This window comes from Podarcis muralis, chromosome 8 (assembly GCF_964188315.1).
Source record: "Podarcis muralis chromosome 8, rPodMur119.hap1.1, whole genome shotgun sequence".
NCBI lineage: Eukaryota > Metazoa > Chordata > Lepidosauria > Squamata > Lacertidae > Podarcis > Podarcis muralis.
The window spans coordinates 49705531-49725569 of record NC_135662.1 but is presented as its reverse complement, the minus strand read 5'-3'; the positions used below and the strand labels follow the sequence as shown (position 1 = coordinate 49725569).

At 41.9% G+C, this 20039-nt stretch overlaps 2 protein-coding genes across 5 annotated transcripts in view; one reads left to right on the top strand and one right to left on the bottom strand.

Moving 5' to 3' along the window:
- Positions 1 to 11: 11 nt before the first annotated feature.
- Positions 12 to 16866, top strand: MPPE1 (metallophosphoesterase 1). The gene is made up of 10 exons (XM_028737383.2): positions 12 to 163; positions 1348 to 1738; positions 4782 to 4890; positions 7777 to 7880; positions 9721 to 9801; positions 10712 to 10820; positions 13638 to 13709; positions 13815 to 13937; positions 14916 to 15056; positions 16408 to 16866. The coding sequence occupies exons 2-10, from the start codon at positions 1464 to 1466 to the stop codon at positions 16588 to 16590; spliced, it is 1197 nt and encodes a 398-aa protein (XP_028593216.2). The 5' UTR covers positions 12 to 163; positions 1348 to 1463; the 3' UTR covers positions 16591 to 16866.
- Positions 15058 to 20039, bottom strand: part of GNAL (G protein subunit alpha L) — a 173045-nt gene continuing 168063 nt past the window's right edge. For all 4 annotated transcript variants that reach the window (XM_077933172.1, XM_028737377.2, XM_028737378.2 and 1 more), the window contains 2 exons: positions 15633 to 19997; positions 15058 to 15569 (listed from right to left, as the gene is read on the bottom strand). In XM_077933172.1, coding sequence (XP_077789298.1) covers positions 19851 to 19997 — 147 coding nt within the window. In that variant the 3' untranslated portion in view covers positions 15058 to 15569; positions 15633 to 19850. The remainder of the gene's footprint in view (positions 15570 to 15632; positions 19998 to 20039) is intronic.

The following is a 20039-nucleotide window of genomic DNA, read 5'->3' as shown; positions in this document are numbered from 1 at the left end:
CCTGACCTCCGGAGTGGAGCTCTTCGCCGTTCCACGGATGCCGCAGGAAGCGCCGCTCCAGACGTGCAGGGGACACGTGCAAAGCGGCGGGGAGCTTCTCCGTCCTCCGTCTCTTGCACGCGGGGAGCCTCGCTCCGCTCCTGGCGGGAGTTTCCTCTCAGGGGTGAGTAGCAGCAGCTGCAGTAGCACCACCTTGAAGCGGGTTGTTTAGAGGTTTGCTTCCGCCTTCGGTAGTTTCCCCGTAGAAATGCCTCCCCTTCTGCAGGAGAAAGTTATACAAGCCTGGCTTTATTCTGCCTCTTTGACCTTTTCCCAGGTCTACCAAAAAGAAATATTATTGTTGGGGCTTTCCTTCTTGGCGGTAGGAGGGTAATTGTAATAGAGGCGGGCTCGTTTTATCTGCATGATGGCATTTACTCAGTACCTGGGAGATGCTTGCAAAGTAGTCGGGTGGTTCTTAAAAGCTGACAAAAATTGCAAGTCGCCTCACTGATCCATTAGGTAAAATTAAACATCGTTATCTCTCTATTTCCATCCAAACACAGCCGATGTATAATGTCTTTGTTACAACCAACTAAAAACGGGTCACAACAGTAGCGAGCGAGCTTTTGAGTTGAGCAGAGCTCTTCGCCCTTGGAGGTTCCACACACAAAATGGCGAGAGAAAAGATGCATCATTCCATGGCTTTTTCACCTGAACTTTGCTGTTGCTTCGTGTTAGCTCGATTGTTACCAAAGGGGTTCACTGGGTGAACTACAGAAATAAATATAAATTATTGGTATAATTGCAAACAGAAGCGTTTTCAAATTAAGGCAGGTAGCTGTGTTGGTCTGAAGCATTCGGGGGGGAAAAATCTTGTCCAGTAGCACCTTGGAGACCAACTACCGTAAGTTTGTTCTGGGTATAAGCTTTTGTATGCCTGCACACTTCTTTGTTTGCACACGAAAGCTTATACCCAGAACAAACTTAGTTGGTCTCCAAGGTGCTACTGGACAATTTTATTTATTTCAGAAGCGTTTTCATCACACACAGGAACATCTTTGCTCTCCCTCACTTTTGCTCTCCCCTGTAACGTTGCTCTGAAGAAAATTCTGGTGAACTCAAAGGCTTGCTTTGCTACTTGATGACATGTTAGTTGGTCCTAAGGAATATATTATACTATTGTTGACTTAGAGTAATATTTATAGAAAGCTTTAGAAGGTATTGTGCTACTTAAGTAATTCTTACACCAGTCCTGTAAATTAGATCACTTTTATCAACATTCTCACATTGTGTTTTGCAGCCTAGAGGAAGCAGCTTGGATCACTTACTGAACTCATAGTATTTATTATTTTCTGTCTTCTGCAGGATTCCTGTCTGATGTGAAGAACAAAAATTGAAACACACATTTGGTTTGGTTTACTGGCCTCAGTAGGTGGATATTGGTACCATCTGTGGGGAGAAAGACCTGCCTGTAGGCTGATATGGCACTTTTGCACTTTAGGATCCCGAACAGTTTTTTGGAGAAGAGAGGAGGCACTTTTGCACTGAAACTTTTGTGTTTTACTCTTTCTGTGTTCCTTTTCTGTGAATTTTTTATTTACTACGTAGTTATAATTCAGTGTCACTGGCCGCAATTGAAAGCTCAGGCTCCAAGGGCTACTGAAAAGACTTCCAATTCTGTCTTGAAGGCTATGTTTTTATCAGATACTCATTTACTAGGTGAACTCAGTGGTCACTGGCTGGACAAGCTGAGAAGGTAAGAACTAAATATCAGTAACAGGCAGCAATTTATTGTAAACATATATTTTTCAGTTGGCCTCTGCATGCATGAAAACCAGGGTTATGAACCACTAAATACCTGTGACTTGTTAATTATTTACATGCTAAACCATTCATTCATATTTGAATATTGCCAAAACTTTAGTATATATCTATTGAAAGAAGTGGATTTTTTTTTTTTTTACAATTTGATAATCATAAGCTATTACTCATTGTTTGAAGGAATCATTACTCTTAATATTTTCTGATTCATTGCATGTTGCTGTAACACACCAGAACCAAAATAACATAAAAAGCACAGGTATTCTGAAATGGTTTTAATGAGTTTTATACTGTTGAGAATCCAGAATTGTTATTATGGTAATATTTGAAGTAAAACTCATTTTGCATTTCTTAGGCTCTGCAACCTTTTGGGGAGGGCAATGCAGACTGTAGCATGGGGTTAAGTTGAGCTGGTATAAAGCATGCTAGATCCAAACTGTTCAAGAAGGAGCCAGGGGTATTGCTGGCTGAGCTGGCCTGAGGCTGGCAAAGGGGAAACAAGACTTTAAAATAGAGTTTGACTTATACCTTCTTGCTGGCATAAGTTTCACTGGGTTGCCAGGACACATGACTGAACTCAACAGAGTTATAATTCAGCATAAGCCCCTTCCCCCATTTCACCTCTCCTGGAATGGCACAAGTTCTACTGGTTTCAGTTAGCCCTGTATTCGTTGGGAGGGGGGAGTTATGCCACCATATTTCCAGTTGAGCCTCTTATACTAGTGTAGTCTGGCTGAGCTGGGAACTTGCTGGCTGAGCCGAATGATAATAATAATAATAATAATAATAATAATAATTTATTTATACCCCGCCCATCTGGCTGAGTTTCCCCAGCCACTCTGGGCGGCTCCCAATCAGTGTTAAAAACAGTACAGCGTTACATATTAAAAACTTCCCTGAACAGGGCTGCCTTAAGATGTCTTCTGAATATCAGGTAATTATTTATCTCTTTGACATCTGATGGGAGGGCGTTCCACAGGGCGGGCGCCACTACCGAGAAGGCCCTCTGTCTGGTTCCCTGTAGCCTCACTTCTCGCAATGAGGGAACCGCCAGAAGCCCCTTGGCGCTGGATCTCAGTGTCCGAAGGTCTGCCACGTTCTAACTTGCTCATTCTGGCAAATCTAAGGTTAGGATTGCATCCTAATTGAAACTGTTTTTAATACAAGATGTGCTGTGATATAATAATATTGAAGTCTTTCATCAGCCTATTTCTAAAGCTTCTTTATTTGGACTGGTAGTATAAACATGGATAAAAGAATGGAAATCCCCTTGGTAGCAAAAATCGTTCAAAGTCTTACCAATTAAAATTGGTTCCCAACTGATGGAATGGTAATATCCTGACTATTGCTAGGCTAAAATATAGTCCTTAGAGTTCACACAAATAATTCATGTTCATTCACTGTGTTAGAGGAGGTAATGACTGGGTGTAGCCAGGCTTGATGGTTATTTGATCTCATGATGGCAAATTATTCACTTCCAGCATTCTACATCTCTCTGTGTGTAGAAAAACTTGGCTAAAGCAGTGTTGTTGTTTTTTGCTATCAAGCTGACCAGATACCTTGTATGCTTCAGTCCAAGTAAAAAGGAATAAAAAGTGCACAAATTGAAATTGCAAAATTTCAGCCTCTGAGTTTTAAAATAAATTATGCTGACACAAAGGTCAGAGGCGGATTTAGCGGTGAGGCACCTCAGGGGAATGGAAGGTGAGAGGTGGTGGTGATGGGAAATTTTAGCGTCACACAGGGCACCACTGAAATTTGAGACCCCCATGGTCTGCCACTGCAAAGGTTCAACCTAATGGTTAGAAAACTCAGTAGAAATGTATGTAAAAGAATCCATATTTTTTTTAAAGAATATTTATTAGCGTTTTACAAAAAACATAGGTTTACAGAATAAAGAGAATTAAAACAAAAATTAACAATCTAAAAATTAGCAAACAGAAAAAAGAAGAAAAAAAATACAAAAAACAAATAGCTAGGAAAAATTAAAAAATAAATAAATCCATTTTTCAATATCTTTAGGCTCATTTACTTGTTTCCTTGACCTCCTCACACCTCCCCTTTTTGTATTCCCATTTACAAAGTCATTTCAGCAAATCCTTACCCTCTTACATTTATCTTTACTCTATATCTTAACCTATTATAACTATATATTTTCATCCATTATCAATCCATATTTGCATATTCTTGTTAACCTTATTACCAATACCACTTATTTTCAGTCCAACATCATTTTAACATTCATTAATTTTACAGTATTTCTGCAAGTAGTCTTTAAATTTCTTCCAATCTGTAAAAGAATCCATATTTAAACTTGCATCACTTGGAAATTATATGAAACCCATTGACCACTAACCCGTACATATTTCTAGCATTCATTCAGAAGGATCACAAAATCTATTACTTAGTCATGCCCTGCAATACAACCACATCTCTTCAGACTTGTAGGATGAAGACTCATAGTTAAAACATTTACCTTAGGAACTACAATAGGTAAAGGTAAAGGTACCCCTGCCCGTATGGGCCAGTCTTGCCAGACTCTAGGGTTGTGCGCTCATCTCACTCTATAGGCCGAGAGCCAGCGCTGTCCGCAGACACTTCCGGGTCACGTGGCCAGTGTGACAAGCTGCATCTGGCGAGCCAGCGCAGCACACGGAATGCCGTTTACCTTCCCGCTGGTAAGCGGTCCCTATTTATCTACTTGCACCCGGGGGTGCTTTCAAACTGCTAGGTTGGCAGGCGCTGGGACCGAACGACGGGAGCGCACCCCACCGCGGGGATTCGAACCGCCGACCATACGATTGGCAAGCCCTAGGCGCTGAGGTCTTACCCACAGCGCCACCCGCGTCACCAGGAACTACAATACCCACCCAGTATAGTGGAGACAAAGCAAAGCAGGTCAACATGGACAGATTGGTACAAGTGCTTATAATATTCACTTAAGTATGTTGAACTATTACCCCTTTTTATTCTCTTAGGGAATGGCAGATGGAGAGAGCCTTCCAAACTGCTCTCTGGCTTCTGCAGCCAGAAATAGTCTTTATCCTGGGTGATATCTTTGATGAAGGGAAATGGAGTTCTTCCCAGGTTGGTATTGTGTGAAACATTACATTAAAGTGTTCATGAAGCAAACTAAGATTTCATTGAAAGTGTTTTGCACAAAAGAATGAGATCAGGAAACTAATATAGTTCTTTTAAAGCTTAGTTGTTCAGTCATCTTTGCTAACCGGTATCCTGATCAGTAGCAATTAAGTTAAAGAACTTGGAAGTCATTGGGCTCTAAATTCTGCTTTACTAGGTAGCACATTGGACTATGTAGTTCCTACAGGCATATTTGACAAGTACCAGGCAGTTGCTTCAGTGCTTTTAGGAGAGATCTGTTAACACAGATATGTTATGCCTTTTTTGCCAGCAGTTCCTAGTGCTTAATTTAAGATGAGGTGAGAGATGCATCAATAATATGTAGGCATTCATCAGCTAGCAGTAAGCTACACATGGGATTGGTACAAAGATTTTCTGTCCATAGTAAAAATGAGTGAAGAAAACCTAGATTGAACATTGGAAACTTCTTACCCATAGGTCAAATTAGATCCACTAAAGTTCCTAATTTGGCCCACAGGGCCGTTTTAACTAGCTATGACCACCTGTGTGTCACATTTGGATTTGACCCTCCAGATGAAAGTGCTTCCCCACTCCCGACCTAGATAGAGGCTATTTGAAAATGTGTCTGCATAGGTTTTGTTGTTGTTTTTGCTATTGTCAAGTTAAAACTAGGTGAATGTGCTGAGTAGATTATTTTTGTGTGCGTGTTAAAAGCTGAGGGTGGAATTAAACATTGCACTATTCCATCTATGCAAGTATTCCAGCTTGCCAGATGGAATGAAAGTCCCCTGCACTGTTCTGGGGGTTCCCCCCGCCAGCCCCAGGGCCAATTTTGTAATATTGGAAGCCCTTGTGCAGGTCTTGTGAAAGGGGTCTTTAGGTGAATCCCACCTTGGATTTCCACTCAGCACATTATTTAGAATGCTGCAGCAGTAGGCATAATAATAATAATAATAATAATAATAATAATAATAATAATAATAATAATAATATAATAATATTCTGCCCATCTGCCTGCATTGCCCCAGTCACTCTGGGCAGCTCTCAACAAAACATTAAAGACACAATAAAACATCAACCATTAAAAACTTCACTGAACAGAGCTGCCTTCAGATGTCTTCTAAAAGTCAAATAGTTGTTTATCTGTTTGACATCTGATGGGAGGGTGTTCCATAGGGTGGGCGCTGTAGTTTCACATTTTTCAGTGGAGGAACCACCAGAAGGCCCTCGGAGCTGGACCTCAGTGTCAAGGCTGGACAATGAAGGTGGAGATGCTCCTTCAGGTATATAGAGTATTGCTTTAGTGAGTCACATGACTGATTTAGCATGCACAGAGACTCTGAGAAGCAATTTATGTTGACTTACCGTATTTTTCGCCCTATAGGACGCACTTTTCCCCCTCCAAAAAGGAAAGGGAAATCTGGGTGCGTCCTATGGGGCGAATGCAGGCTTTCGCTGAAGCTTGGAGAGCAAGAGGGGTCGGTGCGCACCTACCCCTCTCGCTCTCCAGGCTTCAGGAAGACATCCGCAGCCTAGGCAGCACTGCGGGAGGTCCCGCAGGGCTGTCTAGGCTGCGGATAGCAGCCTGCTTCCCGGAGCGTCGGGCGCCCTGAAAGCAGAGCACCCGGCGCTTCGGGAACACATCCGCAGCCTAGGCAGCCCTGCGGGAGGTCCCGCAGGGCTGTCTAGGCTGCAAATAGCAGCCTGCCGTCCGGCGGGTGCGGCGCCCTGAAGCAGAGCGCCCCTCGCGCCGGGCATACTTCCGCAGCGTGGGGAGCCCTGCAGGAGTTCCCCGCAGGGCTTCCCATGCTGCGGATAGCAGCCTGCCGCCCGGCGGGCAGGGCGCCCTGAAGCAGGGCGCCCCTCGCGCCGGGCAGACATCGGCCAGCCCCACAAGCTCGGGGGACAGCGGGGAGGCGCAGCGCCGCCATCCCGCTGTTCCCCAACCTGGTTCGGTTTCCCCGACCTGCTTTTGGGGGGGAAATAAAGGGGAATTTTTCCCCCTTTATTTCCCCCCCAAAAAACTAGGTGCGTCCTATGGGACGGAGCGTCCTATGGGACGAAAAATACGGTAAGCAGTTAAGGATTGTGAGAATCAATCCTTTGTCAATATTAGTGTCCAGTTAGTCGATACCCTTATTAGTGCCCAATTAGTCATAACCCTTACTCAGAGTCATGCAAAAAGAAATGCGATGCTATATTTTGATAAATATTACTGAGTTACTGATTTTAAATATATATATATATATATATATATATATATATATATATATATATATAGGGGGGGGAGTCTCTGGCATTCAGGCAAAACAAGATGCTCTAGGCACTTCATGGTCCAAGAGGCCATTTTCCCCAGGCCATTTTCCCCTGACCCTCACCTGGCATCAAATGATGGATGTAGGACAGGTGGAGATGTGGCTGCAAAAAGCAGGACTCAATTCTTCATGCAGCAACTGATGTGTGGGGAGTTCAGTATTGCTTAGGAATATTTCCATGGGCCAACTTTGACAGATGGGTGAGGTGGTCTGCCTGTCAAGCACATGATCTCAGATGATTGACACGTGGATGGTCCTGCCCATGTCAAAAGTTGCCCTTGCTGGGGTTGAGGAGAGAAAGATTTGCCCCAGTGTTCACATTACTTTGATTTATTTATGTGGGCTTAAATGCATTGTTGCAGGTCACTTATTTGCAGTATTAATGCTGTACAACCATAATATGCTTTTAACCGGCTCACGGTAACAGTAATGACATATGGCTGTTACTGACAGTAGAAATATGGGGCAAAGTGCAATAACTAATGATAGTGATGAAAAATGTAATAGTTATTTAAACTGGATTATATACAGTTAGAACCTTTACATTTTCCTGCAGGCCTGGTCAGATGATGTAAGACGCTACCAGAAAATGTTTAGGCATCCAGCCTCTGTTGAGCTAATTGCAATTGTTGGCAACCACGACATTGGCTTTCATTATGAGTGAGTAATTTTTTTTTAACAGGATGCAGTATTGAGATGGGAATTGTCAAAATGAGAAGAACATTCCATTATAAAACTAAATGCTTTAAGATAGGTTTGAATCTATGGGGGGGGGGGGGACATATTTCTTGGACGCATGCAAAATCATACAGAGTGTTGCTTTGTCCCTTCTTCTGCCTGTGCACATAGAGGGCTGGAGGAGCCTTGCCCCATATTCAGTGTTAACATGCTTCAACCTGTTGGGAGCAAGAAGTGTGCCATGTACAGTGGTACCTCGGGTTACAGACGCTTCAGGTTACGCGATTTCGGGTTGCGCACCGCGCCGAACCCAGAAGTACTGGAACAGGTTACTTCTGGGTTTCGGCGCATGTGCAGAAGCACTAAATCACGCTTTGCGCATGCGCAGAAGCGCCAAATTGCAACCCGCGCGTGCGCAGACGTAGTGGTGCGGGTTGCAGATGTGCCTCCCACACGGATCACGTTCGCAACGCGAGGTTCCACTGTAGTACTTATACAATACTGAAGTCAAGTGTTAGATACATACCATTATATGCAGCTGCTGTGGACTTAAGTTGTAGTATTGCAAATTTACTTTAAAAACGTTTTTGAGGGAAGCTTCAATCCACTTCCAGCTAATGCACCACCACGTCTTTTAATGCACTTCTGATGTGATGCTTCCTGTTTTGCTGTTCTGCAGCAGCTCCATTGCTGCAGGTTGACTATAAACGTGGAGCATTAGCCTGGTTGCTGGGGCAGTGGAGAAATGTTTTGCCCCTTTTTAAGAATTCCCCAAATGTCAAAAAATTAAGGATAAGGGGAGTGGAAATGAGTGCAAAACCTTTTAACCCAGCTGTATTGTGGACACCAAGGCTTCACCAAGAGTGATAATCCCTTTTGCCTAAAAGGATTCTCTTTTCAGCATCAGATCCTGTGTTACTAGCTGATTGTGGTGCCAGGATTGCAGATCACTTGGTGTTGTTTCCACCCAGCTGTTCTCACACTCAGTTCTTTGCCTGTTTTCTTTTGAGGACAGGTTTTAATACTGAGCTGTCTTTAACTGCCATATACTACAAGCAGCTAGATAGGAATGTACAGTCATACCTTGGGTTGAATATGCATCGGGATGAACGCGTTCGAGATGTGCTCCGCGGCAACCCAGAAGTAACGGAGTGCCTTACTTCCGGGTTTCGCTTTTGTGCATGCGCAGACGCTCAAAATGACGGCGCAGAAGCGCCAAAACGTGACCCGCAGATGTGCGGACACGGGTTACATTTGCTTCTAGATGTGAACGGGGCTCCGGAACGGATCCCGTTCGCATCTAGAGGTACCACTGTATAGGTTTTTTCCCCCATAGTGGTGAATTTATTTACTTCAAGAAGGAAGTGATTTGAGCCCTGACTTGTCTGACATCCGGAAACTGGCAGATAAATGGAAGAATGCAACAGCATGTGTATGAAAGTCTCTCAAAGGGAAAAATGTGAGAAATGAAAAACAAAAAGCTGGTGAAAATAAATTGCTATGTTGGCCTCCAAAATACACAGGCGCAAAATGAAAACTAGTTCAAAACCAAAATCTTGTTAACATTAATGATGATTTTTGGAGAGTAGCAGTTGTGAGAATTGTGTGAATTTTGAGGCATTCAATGCTCATTGGAAAGTCTGCCCCACTGTTGTGAAGCACTTCTATAAAGGAACTGCAATGGACTGTACTTTAAACTAACATTTAGATACACACATTACCTGACTGAAGCTTGAGAGTTAGCTTTTTAAATTAAAGCTTCAGAAAAAAGATCAATATAACTTATTTTAAATTAAGTAGATTTTTTTTTAATTTCACACAGAATGACGGAATACAAGTTGCAACGTTTTTCAGAGGTTTTCAATTTCACTTCAGAAAAGCTGATAACTCGGAAAGGGATAAAGTGAGTCTTTTTTGTTGTTGTTGTTCACTTGCACCTTAAATATTTATTTACATTTCGTATCTGCCATTGCCAGGAAGCTATCAGTTTTAACTTTGTGTGGGGTGTAAATTCATGAAATGGTTGAAGACACTTGTCCAAGTTGGTCTGCAGCATTTGTATCGTAAGTACCTATTTAGGCTTCAGTCTTGCACATCAACCTAGGAATGAGTCCTCTTGTGCACTGTTATGTTCAAAAATATCATGCATATTAATATAGAGGACGGTAATGGAGCTTAAAACAATATCCGTTTTGTTTTGTGCTAAGGGATCAAAGAATCATCCATAAGGAGAAGGTTGCAGTTTCAGTTTTCAATTGGTTGGAGGTCCACACTGGCAAATAAGCATGTGCACACGAAGCTCACTCCCCTTTGCATTTTCTCCCTTTCCCACACATGCATGTCTTCCACCTTTCACCAGCTTGGTTGGCACCTATCCCAAGTAAAGAAGCAGTTACTAAAAAGGGGAAGGAATGTGACGTTCCACCTTTTCCACAGTGAATGCATTTTTCCTAGGTGTGATTCCCATCTTACGTGCAGCGTGTCCTTCCTTGTATCTTTAGAAATCCTGCACCTGCCTGATGTGACCCATGGAGATAAGATTGGGGCCACATGGTTGCAAGGAATGAGATGGAAAGGTGAAGAACCCCTGATTTGGCCCAGGGTTGCCAACTCCTGTTGTAAGCATATAAAATGATGTAGAATACTACGCCTTTTGGATCGTCAGAGTGGCTGAATTTAGGGCAATGGTTTGAGAAAACAATGCACTGCAGGATGTCTACCTTGTTGAGTTTTCCTGATTTTGAGCATGGAGCTGCTGCTTGCTGCAGACATACTGCACATCAATGTCATTATTTCTTCTCTTGTACTTGTAGCTTTGTTATGGTGAACAGTGTTGCTCTTGAGGGTGATGGCTGCATCATCTGTAGAACAGCAGAAGCAAAGCTTGCAGAACTCTCCCATCAACTCAACTGTTCACTGCAGGTAAGGATAGAATTACCTCACTGGGAAGCTTTATCCGTGTATATTGAGGTGCTCAAAATAATCTTTCTAAACTGGCTTCTGTTTGTGATTTCTTGGCATACATTGTTTTTGCATACATTATTTTTATGTGTGACTTTTATTACCGAGAAGTTCAGTTGCTCTAATGTGTGCATGGAGTTCTTGCACTTTCCGCCTTATCACTTTATATAAGGATGTGCTGTTTCTCTTAATGCTTGGAAACCTGCTTCCTCCTAATAATAATAATAATAATAATAATAATAATAATAATAATTTATTTCTACCCTGCCCATCTGGCTGCGTTTCCCCAGCCACTCTGGGCAGCTTTCAACAGAACATTAAAAACAGAATAAAATTTCAGACATTAAAAACTTCCCTGAACAGGGCTGCCTTCAGATGTCTTCTAAAAGTCAGATAGTTATTTATCTCTTTGACATCTGATGGGAGGGCGTTCCACAGGGTGGGCGCCACTACTGAGAAGGCCCTCTGCCTTGTTCCCTTTAATCTCACTTCTTGCAGTGACGGAACCAGCAGAAGGCCCTCGGCGCTGGACCTCAGTGTCCGGGCTGAGCGATGGGGGTGGAGACGCTCCTTCAGGTATACTGAGCCGAGGCTGTTTAGGGCTTTAAAGGTCAGCACCAACACTTTGAGTTGTGCTCAGAAACGTACTGGGAGCCAATGTAGGTCTTTCAGGACTGGTGTTATATGGTTTCGGCGGCCACTCCCAGTCACCCGTCTAGCTGCCGCATTCTGGATTAATTGCAGTTTCCGAGTCACCTTCAAAGGTAGCCCCACGCAGGGCGCATTGCAGTAGTCCAAGCGGGAGATAACTAGAGCATGCACCACTCTGGCGAGACAGTCTGCAGGCAGGTAGGGTCTCAGCCTGCGTACCAGATGGAGCTGGTAGACAGCTGCCCTGGACACAGAATTGACCTTTACCTCCATGGACAGCTGTGAGTCCAAAATGACTCCCAGGCTACGCACCTGCTCCTTCAGGGGCACAGTTGCCCCATTTAGAACCAAGGAGTCCCCCACCCACAGTACTTCTGTCTTGTCAGGATTCAACCTCAATCTGTTAGCTGCCATCCATCCTCCAACCGCCTCCAGACCCTCACACAGGACCTTCACTGGTTCTGATTTAAAAGAGAGGTAGATCTGGGTATCATCTGCATACTGATGAACACCCAGCCCAAACCCCCTGATGATCTCTCCCATTGGCTTCATACGGATATTAAAAAGCATGGGGGAGAGGACGGAGCCCTGAGGCACCCCACAAGTGAGAGCCCAGGGGTCTGAACACTCATCCCCCAACACCACTTTCTGGACACAGCCCAGGAGAAAGGAGTGGAACCACTGTATAACAGTGCCCCCAGCTTCTCTAGACAGTCCAGAAGGATATCATGATCGATGGTATCAAAGGCCGCTGAGCGATCCAGTAGAACTGGGAAACAGCTCTCACCTTTGTCCCTAGCCCGCCAGAGATCATCAACCAGCACGACCAAGGCAGTTTCAGCCCCATGATGAGGCCAGAATCCAGATTGGAAGGGATCCAAATGGTCCGCATCCTCCAGGCATGCCTGGGGTTGTTCAGCAGCCACCCTCCATTAAAATGAATATAAAAACATTTATGGGTGAAGTATCTGCATGGCGTTAGAAGAGCCAGCATCCCGTCACTGAATTAGGGCATGTGAAAATAGTGATTGTTGCAAAGGTAATTGTATCTGGCTTGGGCACTGAACAGTTACGCTGCTTCAGCTTTCATTACCTCCACTCTCTTCCACCTCTGGGTGGTAGTATTTGTTATTAAATTCCATCATACCCTTTCTCAGAGGAACGTAGTGCTAAGCCAGTACTTGAAATCATTATGGACTGGATGAAGGCCAGTAAACTGAAGCTCATCCCAGATAAGATGGAGATGCTGTTGGAGGATGCTTGACCATAAGAGTGCCATCCTGTTCTGCATGGGGTAACACTCACCCGGAAGGACCAGGTTTGTAGTTGGAAACTACTCCTGTCACTTGAGGTGCAAGTGGCTTCTGTGGTATTCCCTGCTTCCACAAGTTTAGGCTGGTGCACCAACATTGATCTTCCCTGCCTACAGATAACTGACCAGTTTTCCATTCCCTGATAATTACTAGATTAGATTATTGCAATTTGCTGTGTGCATGATTTATTTTGAAAATTCAAGTTAGTACAAAAATTAGGCTGGCAAATTACTAACCGGGATCATATTCCACTGAATATGACCCGGGTTGGCATTTTGGGGCACAGTTCTAAGTGGTGATGGTTAACTGAAGTGTGGTGACTGGAGAAAAGGCCTCCTGAGTTCTAGCACCATTTGTGCAATGCCATCTTCAGTGAGGCTCACTGGCTGGCAAATCTGATGTATTTTCAGCAGACCAATTTGCTTGGCATTTTTAACAGTAAACTAGCTGCAGACTTTATATTTCTTGTTGAACCTTAGGCTGTTTTAACTGCTGCTTTCTGCTATTTGTCACCCAATTGTAGTTGTGTGTGTGTTGTTATTGTCGTAGTCCACTTCCAGGGTGGAAGTTAGGGTTTTGTACAAGTAGCCATTTTTCTATCTCATGATACATCTGCTGTCTCCACCCTGTGTCAGCAGTACTTTGTACATGGAAGACACATCTTGTGTTAGAGTTTCTAGATGGGGAGTTGTCTTTCCATAGGCTGGACATACTAATTTCTCAGGATTTTTCCTGAAAACAGCCTCCTTCTATTTGCTCCTGTATCGTGTAATACAGGAATGTGTACAAACACTTGCTTGGTTTTTGTTGACAGGAACAAAGTCAGTCCAGAAATAGGTGCAGCGATGTAGACAAGCTCCCACCTACAGCTCCAATTCTATTACAGGTGTGTTTGTGTTGGGAAATGGGTCATCTTTGCACTTTTATTTAGCATAAATGCATTATGGTCTTGTTAATGTGCTGTTTCCTTCTTGGTTTTAATCCCTTTCAGCATTATCCTCTTTATCGAAGAAGTGACGCAAAATGCACAGGAGAAGATTCTGCTCCTTTGGATAAAAAGAATTACATCTTTAAAGAGAAGTACGATGTGGTTTCAAAAGAAGCTTCTCAAAAGGTATGTTGAATGTGCTGTATCTTTGTCAAGACGTGTACTAGCTGCCCTGAAAGGCATGCCTATTTTGTTGGCAAATTGTAATTTTATTATTATTGCTTAACGCCGTGTGTATCAGTGAACAGGGCACTTGGATAGTCAAAGAATCTTAAGAATGGCATGTTTCTTATTTATTCTCTCCCACCCCCCACCCCCATCATGCACTGCTTGATCCATTCTTAATTTCATTGATTTCTGAGCTATTCTTGTAACAATGGTGTTTGTAACAGCGGCTTTTTACTACCATCAAAATAAAACTGTTTTTCCTTGTCTAATGTAATTCCCATTTCTGGTCATAAATGAGCATACTCAAATAAGGCTACTAGAAATATAATGCAGCTTCTGCAAAGTATGCACAGAAGCGTGCAGCCTGTTATGTTCAGAGTCAGTAAGGAAGGCTGCATGAGTCTGCTCTTGAGTCAGGCTGTGCATTTGGTACATGCATGAAGTCCTGCCTTAGCTAATCAACCCCCTCCTCCACTCATGCAGTTGAGGATGATCATGTTCAGAGGATCCAACTGAACTGGGTAGGAGAGATTGCTGGAGCCATCCCAAGGAAAGTAGATGTTTTGATCCTTAACTGGTTTGTGCTCTGGAACTGAGGTGCAGAGAAAGGCTGGGCAGGTAGTCTGTAGTGGTTGCCAGGCTGCTGCAACTGCATGCTGGTTACTAGGCCTTGCCTAATGAACCAAGAACCCAGGGTAAGAGCAGACCTCCTTCCTCCACCTCCCCTACTCCAAGCTGTGCTTCTGTATGTGTGATCGTTCCCTGCATTATTTGAGAGCATCTTACTGCATGTGTGGGTGAAAACTTGTACTAGCATTGACTTAAAGAAATGAAGGGGAAACTTGAAAGCAAAGTAAAAATATATCAAGCTGTGTGGCACTTTTCTTTTTCTTAAGTCAGACATTTTTAAATGCCAACATTGTTTTACTCTCATAGCTGTTATGGTGGTTTCATCCTCGGCTCATTTTGAGTGGTCACACCCACAGTGCCTGTGAAGTGTTGCATAATGGGAAAATCCCAGAAATCAGTATTCCGTCATTCAGTTGGAGGAACAGAAACAATCCTAGTTTCATACTGGTAAGTTTAAATAGTTTTTATTTTGTCAGATAATTTTTCATAATATAAATCAACATAGCAATCAGCTATTTTCTCAGACTGATGCTACCTGTAAAAAAGCAAAACAAAACAGCTCCTCCCATCCTCTCCAAAAGTACACTTAAGTTGAATACAAAGCACCCACTTTATAAAGCACATACTTGCGTAGCCATCCTGCTTGTATAGTGCAAAGTATTTTTTTTGTAGGTTTTACAAACATGTCTACATACAAGCTATATTTAGTATGTTTCTATAAAGAGGATGCAGTGTAAACAATTTGACTGCAACAATCATCAGTAGTCTGCAACAAACAGTATTAAGACTTGTTTTTGCTTAGCTGATTTATCCACAGGACCAAATCTTTTCTGCATGGTTCTTCTGTCTTTCAAAAGTGCAAACTTACTATCTCATAGGGCAGCAAAATTCTATCAGATGAACCTAATTCACAGTTTGCTTACTTTGGGTATCCTAGATTACAACTCTAAATAGATTAACCTGAAGCACAAAAAGTTTCCCAGTTCTAAAACACATTTAAATATGTTTCAGTTTCAGATTAACCTGAAGCACAAAAAGTTTCCCAGTTCTAAAACACATTTAAATATTTATTCTTTTCAAAAACCAGTTCTGTGCTAAGTTTACTTTTTCAGCCTCTTGTGCATGGGGGAAAGCAAATTGGTTATAATTTTTAGTTAATAGATGAAAGTTATTCCTCACTCAGTAAGTAAAACAGTGTTAAAACAGTTGTACTTGAAAAGCATGTTGTCTCCCTAATTTTGTTTAGAGTGTTTACTTACCAGATAATCCAGTTTACTTCAGAATATCATGTTTTCAGCAGTTTGAGGAGTAGATGGTGTCTGACTGTTGGCCTAGATTACCTGCAGACCAGTGATCCCTCCCCCAACACTCCAAGTATTATTAATCTGGCTTTATCTCGTATGCTTTGTCACCCCACATACTTAGTGGCCACCATCCAACACAATTAAGCACCTTTAGCCTGCAATCCTACATAGTTATGTGGAAGTCATTCCCCAGGTCAGGGCCAGTAGGTGCTATGCGGTCTGAGTAGCTGCCTAGCCAAATAGCAGCTGCTGTGTTCTTTACTGAAAAAAAATATTTCAAATGGCACAAAATAGTCTCAAGGCAGCTCAGTGCTTAACAAATGGAATATCTAACATAGGTTTTAAAGCTGTCTGCATCTCTTATCCACAGGACAGTTGAGAGCACTGATGCTATGAGAGAAACTGAACTCTACTGTTAGTATAATTGTAAAGCATACAGGCTCCCAACCACTTGCCCCATATCTTATAAAATGCTGTTTTCCTTTCTTTCTCAGGGCAGTATAACACCAACCGACTTCTCTCTCTATAAGTGCTTTCTTCCATTCGAGAACACAGTTCTTACTATCTACTGTGCAGCAGGAGCTGTGCTTTTGGTCCTCGTACTAGCTCACCTTCACCCTCTCGTTACCCCTTTTCATTTTGTTCAGCGTTTAATCACTAAATATAAAGCAGTATGAAGAGTCAGACACTTGTAATCGGTCACTGACACACCAAAGCTAAAGAACAGTCCATCAGACTACATTCATGCCAGCAAATGCGTACTTGAATTGCTAGCCCAAAGGCAGGTTGCCTTTACATACAGAAAGTCCTATACAGTTGATATGACTTATACTACAGGGTAAGTTAACTGAATGCTTCATGCTGTACAAAAATATTGTATTCTACAATCAAATGAATCATTTTCTTGCTAAAGTTTTTGTATCAAATATGTATATTAAAAGTTTGTAACTGTACACTATAAGTCCTACAAGCCTCCTCTTGTGTCTGCACTAGTGTCCTATGCTGCTTAGAGGCTCAGTCTTTCTAATTGGAAATAATTTTAAAGTGTTATTGCTGCGAGACCATCTGGTGTGGTACTTCTTTTCCTTGATGTAGAGTTATTTTACAATAAGATATTACAAAAAAGGGCTATTGGGAGAAGTAGCTTACTGGCCTCAGAGAAGTCTCCTTGTTCTAGGTTAGATGTAGTTTTCGATGGCAGTCATCTGCCAATCATCAAAATCCTTGCCTAACAGGCTTGCAGAGGATTGGCTAACCAGGCAGAAAATTGAGGACAAACCTCTTAGATCTGTAGGCGTATTTGTGTATCCCACTGGCACGTGCTATGATGTCTGGCTGAAATTAATCTGTGGAATAGAAGGCAAGCAGCTCCTTTCTCTTCCCACCCCCATTTTTTAAATATAGGCCTAGTGCATCATTGCAGTAAACCATAGCAAATGATTTACAGTAAATGCAGAAATTTCTCCTCTAGCATGAATGGCAGCAACAAACCACAATCCCCTGGGTAAACTTGAGGATTGTTGTTTATTTTACTCCCAAACCACAGAGGGAAGTCAAGGTTTATTTCTTGGCTTACCAACTGTGGTCTGTTCATAGTGAAACATACCACAATCCTCAAGTCCACATGTTACACTAAGCCAGGACTGTGATTTGTTTCCCCTGCTCACTTTGTGGCAGGAGCCATCTTTATGTTACAAGTAAGCTATTAACTATGGTTTACCATGATGGGCAAATGCAGTAAGAGTGAAAGGCCTGATGCTTGGTATTAGTGATGCACTTTATGGGAAATGGTGTTGTCAGAATCTTGCATTTTGATCCTAAACACTTGTGTCTTTCTAACGTTTTGGAAACATGCATGGTTAGCATTACTGAAAAATCATTAAAATATATCCAACTAGCAGTTTCAGAGTGGAACTAAAGTGTTGAAAAGGGTCTTAGAAAATACAGTACCTAGAAAGATTACTAATGTGACCCCTCTGCAGAGTTACAACCACAACATGTCTGCCCAGTTGTCAGGGAAAAACGCCTGAGCTTACATAAACAACAAACATGCTATCCTCCTTTAAGAATTGATTCACATTGGGTGGTTGAAAATATTTCAAAGAGTAATTTGCCTTTAAATTTAAAGCAAAGGATGAAGATAATCCAAGAGATACATAATCTATGAAGGTATGTAGGCTAACACTTCTAAATTTTGTTATTGCAATTACAAATTTTAAACGTTTGTACAGGTTACCTTGGACACAGGAAACTATGTACTCCGACATAACACCTATGTATAAAATATAAAAGCAGTGTTATAGTACTGAGAAGGACATGCCTTATTGCTACTGCAATTCTTGCTTTTATATTATACTGTACCACAACTTATTTTGTGAATGTCATTTGCATAAATTATTCAAGTTTGAGAAATATCCACACATTGTGATTCTACAATATTTAAAATAAAACCATTTTCTAAGGTCTCTTTATTAAGAGAAATAAAATTGTCATCTTGTAATTCTCTTAGGCCAGACACAAGGGTTAAACCTTTTCTTCTTTCTTCCAATTTGCACAATGAAAGCGGCTGTTGCAACAGAGATTGAAGAGCCTTTATCTAATGGTGCTTCTACACATTCACAATCTGCAATTGTGAAATTGGCTATGAATGACCAAAGAATTACTGAACATAGGTTTTTTTTAAAGGTAAAACAAAATCCTTGGTTTCCATGAAAACACCAGGTTGCAATTTGGACACTTGAATCAATTTCAGTGTTTTAAAGCTAAGACTGAGAAAGGCATATTTGCTGCAACATCTGGTGGCAGTAATAACTTACTTTCAAAGGTATATGACTAAAATTTGCATAATTTATATTTTTTTATACTAAAGAGCATTTTTTTTATATAAACCAGAAAAACCCTAAACTCTACAGAGAAGTTTTTTACCTTCAGTCACTGCTGCAGGTAAAGTTGACATCAAGCTGTACAGCGCAATCAAAAACATACTTACATCTTAGCTCGTTTTACAGGTACAGCCATAATCAAGGCACAAAGATCTTCTACAAGTATTTATCTTCAATAAAATTGTACAAAATAATATTACACTTTACAGTCTGTACAATATAATAATAAACCAGCAGTAAAACAAAAATAATATATATATATTATATATATTATATATATAGGGAGAAGACTGTTGTCCAAAAATGATCTAAAGTAGTTGGATCATTTGTGGACAGAAGAAACAAAAGTGAGGGTGAATTTTCTGCCTAGATGCAAGTAGTCTGAAAAAGTAGCTCTGAATTCAAATGCCTGAGGTGTGTAGAGACTCTTGGCTCCAAACCTCCAGAAAAATTGCTCATCTTCCCTGTGCCTCACTATCTAGTCTATTTCCTGTGCCAATAATGGCTTAGAAGAAGAGGTCACCTTTGTCAGCTGACCTGCAACTCAGTTATGTTAAAAACTGTGACTAATATTGTGGTGCTGCTACATCACGCGTGTATATATCCTCAACAGTATATCACAACCCTAAAACAAAGTGCATTATTCTCCCCCCCACCCAATCTATCAAGTACTCTTCAGCGTCACGGTAGAAAGGAAACCCATGCACACTGCAAGTATGACATGGTGTCGCCCAACTAGCAGATACCAGCTTGAACAAACCTGCTGGGGGGAAAAAACAACTAGCAGGCTATGTCCAATTAAAAACAAAACAAAAATGCAACCAAACCTAAGGAAACAGAGGTAGCCAAAGGCCTTAGTGGAATGACACAGAAGTGGCATATAAAAATAAAGCACACACATCGTCCCATAAAGCATGAACTGGGTTGAAAGGCTAATCAAAGTAAACAAACTGAGGAGGCAGACGTGTATCTATATAGCATCTCCCTCTTACTTCACATGAAGAAGTCAGAAAAAAAGATGATGTTTAAAACCACAGGCTCCATGGTGTTCTCAATTACAATAGTTCATACTGCCGAAGGTGCATTCTCTGAATGATGTCTCTACAGTCGTTGAACACTCTGCGGATGTTTTCTGTGTCAACCGCACATGTAAAGTGGGGGTAGCAGTAATGCTTTCCATCTCCAGTCGCCGTGCTTATTCTCTGCAGGGGGAAGAAAACCAATACAGACTCAAGACTTGAAAG

What these genes read in the sequence shown, in the direction of transcription:
- MPPE1 (XM_028737383.2), top strand. Translation starts at nt 1,464, where the DNA reads ATGGCACTTTTGCACTTTAGGATCCCGAACAGTTTTTTGGAGAAGAGA. An exon ending in TGGCTGGACAAGCTGAGAAG is followed by an intron (nt 1,739 to 4,781) that starts GTAAGAACTAAA and finishes TTATTCTCTTAG; the next exon opens with GGAATGGCAGATGGAGAGAG. An exon ending in CAAAAGAAGCTTCTCAAAAG is followed by an intron (nt 13,938 to 14,915) that starts GTATGTTGAATG and finishes TTACTCTCATAG; the next exon opens with CTGTTATGGTGGTTTCATCC.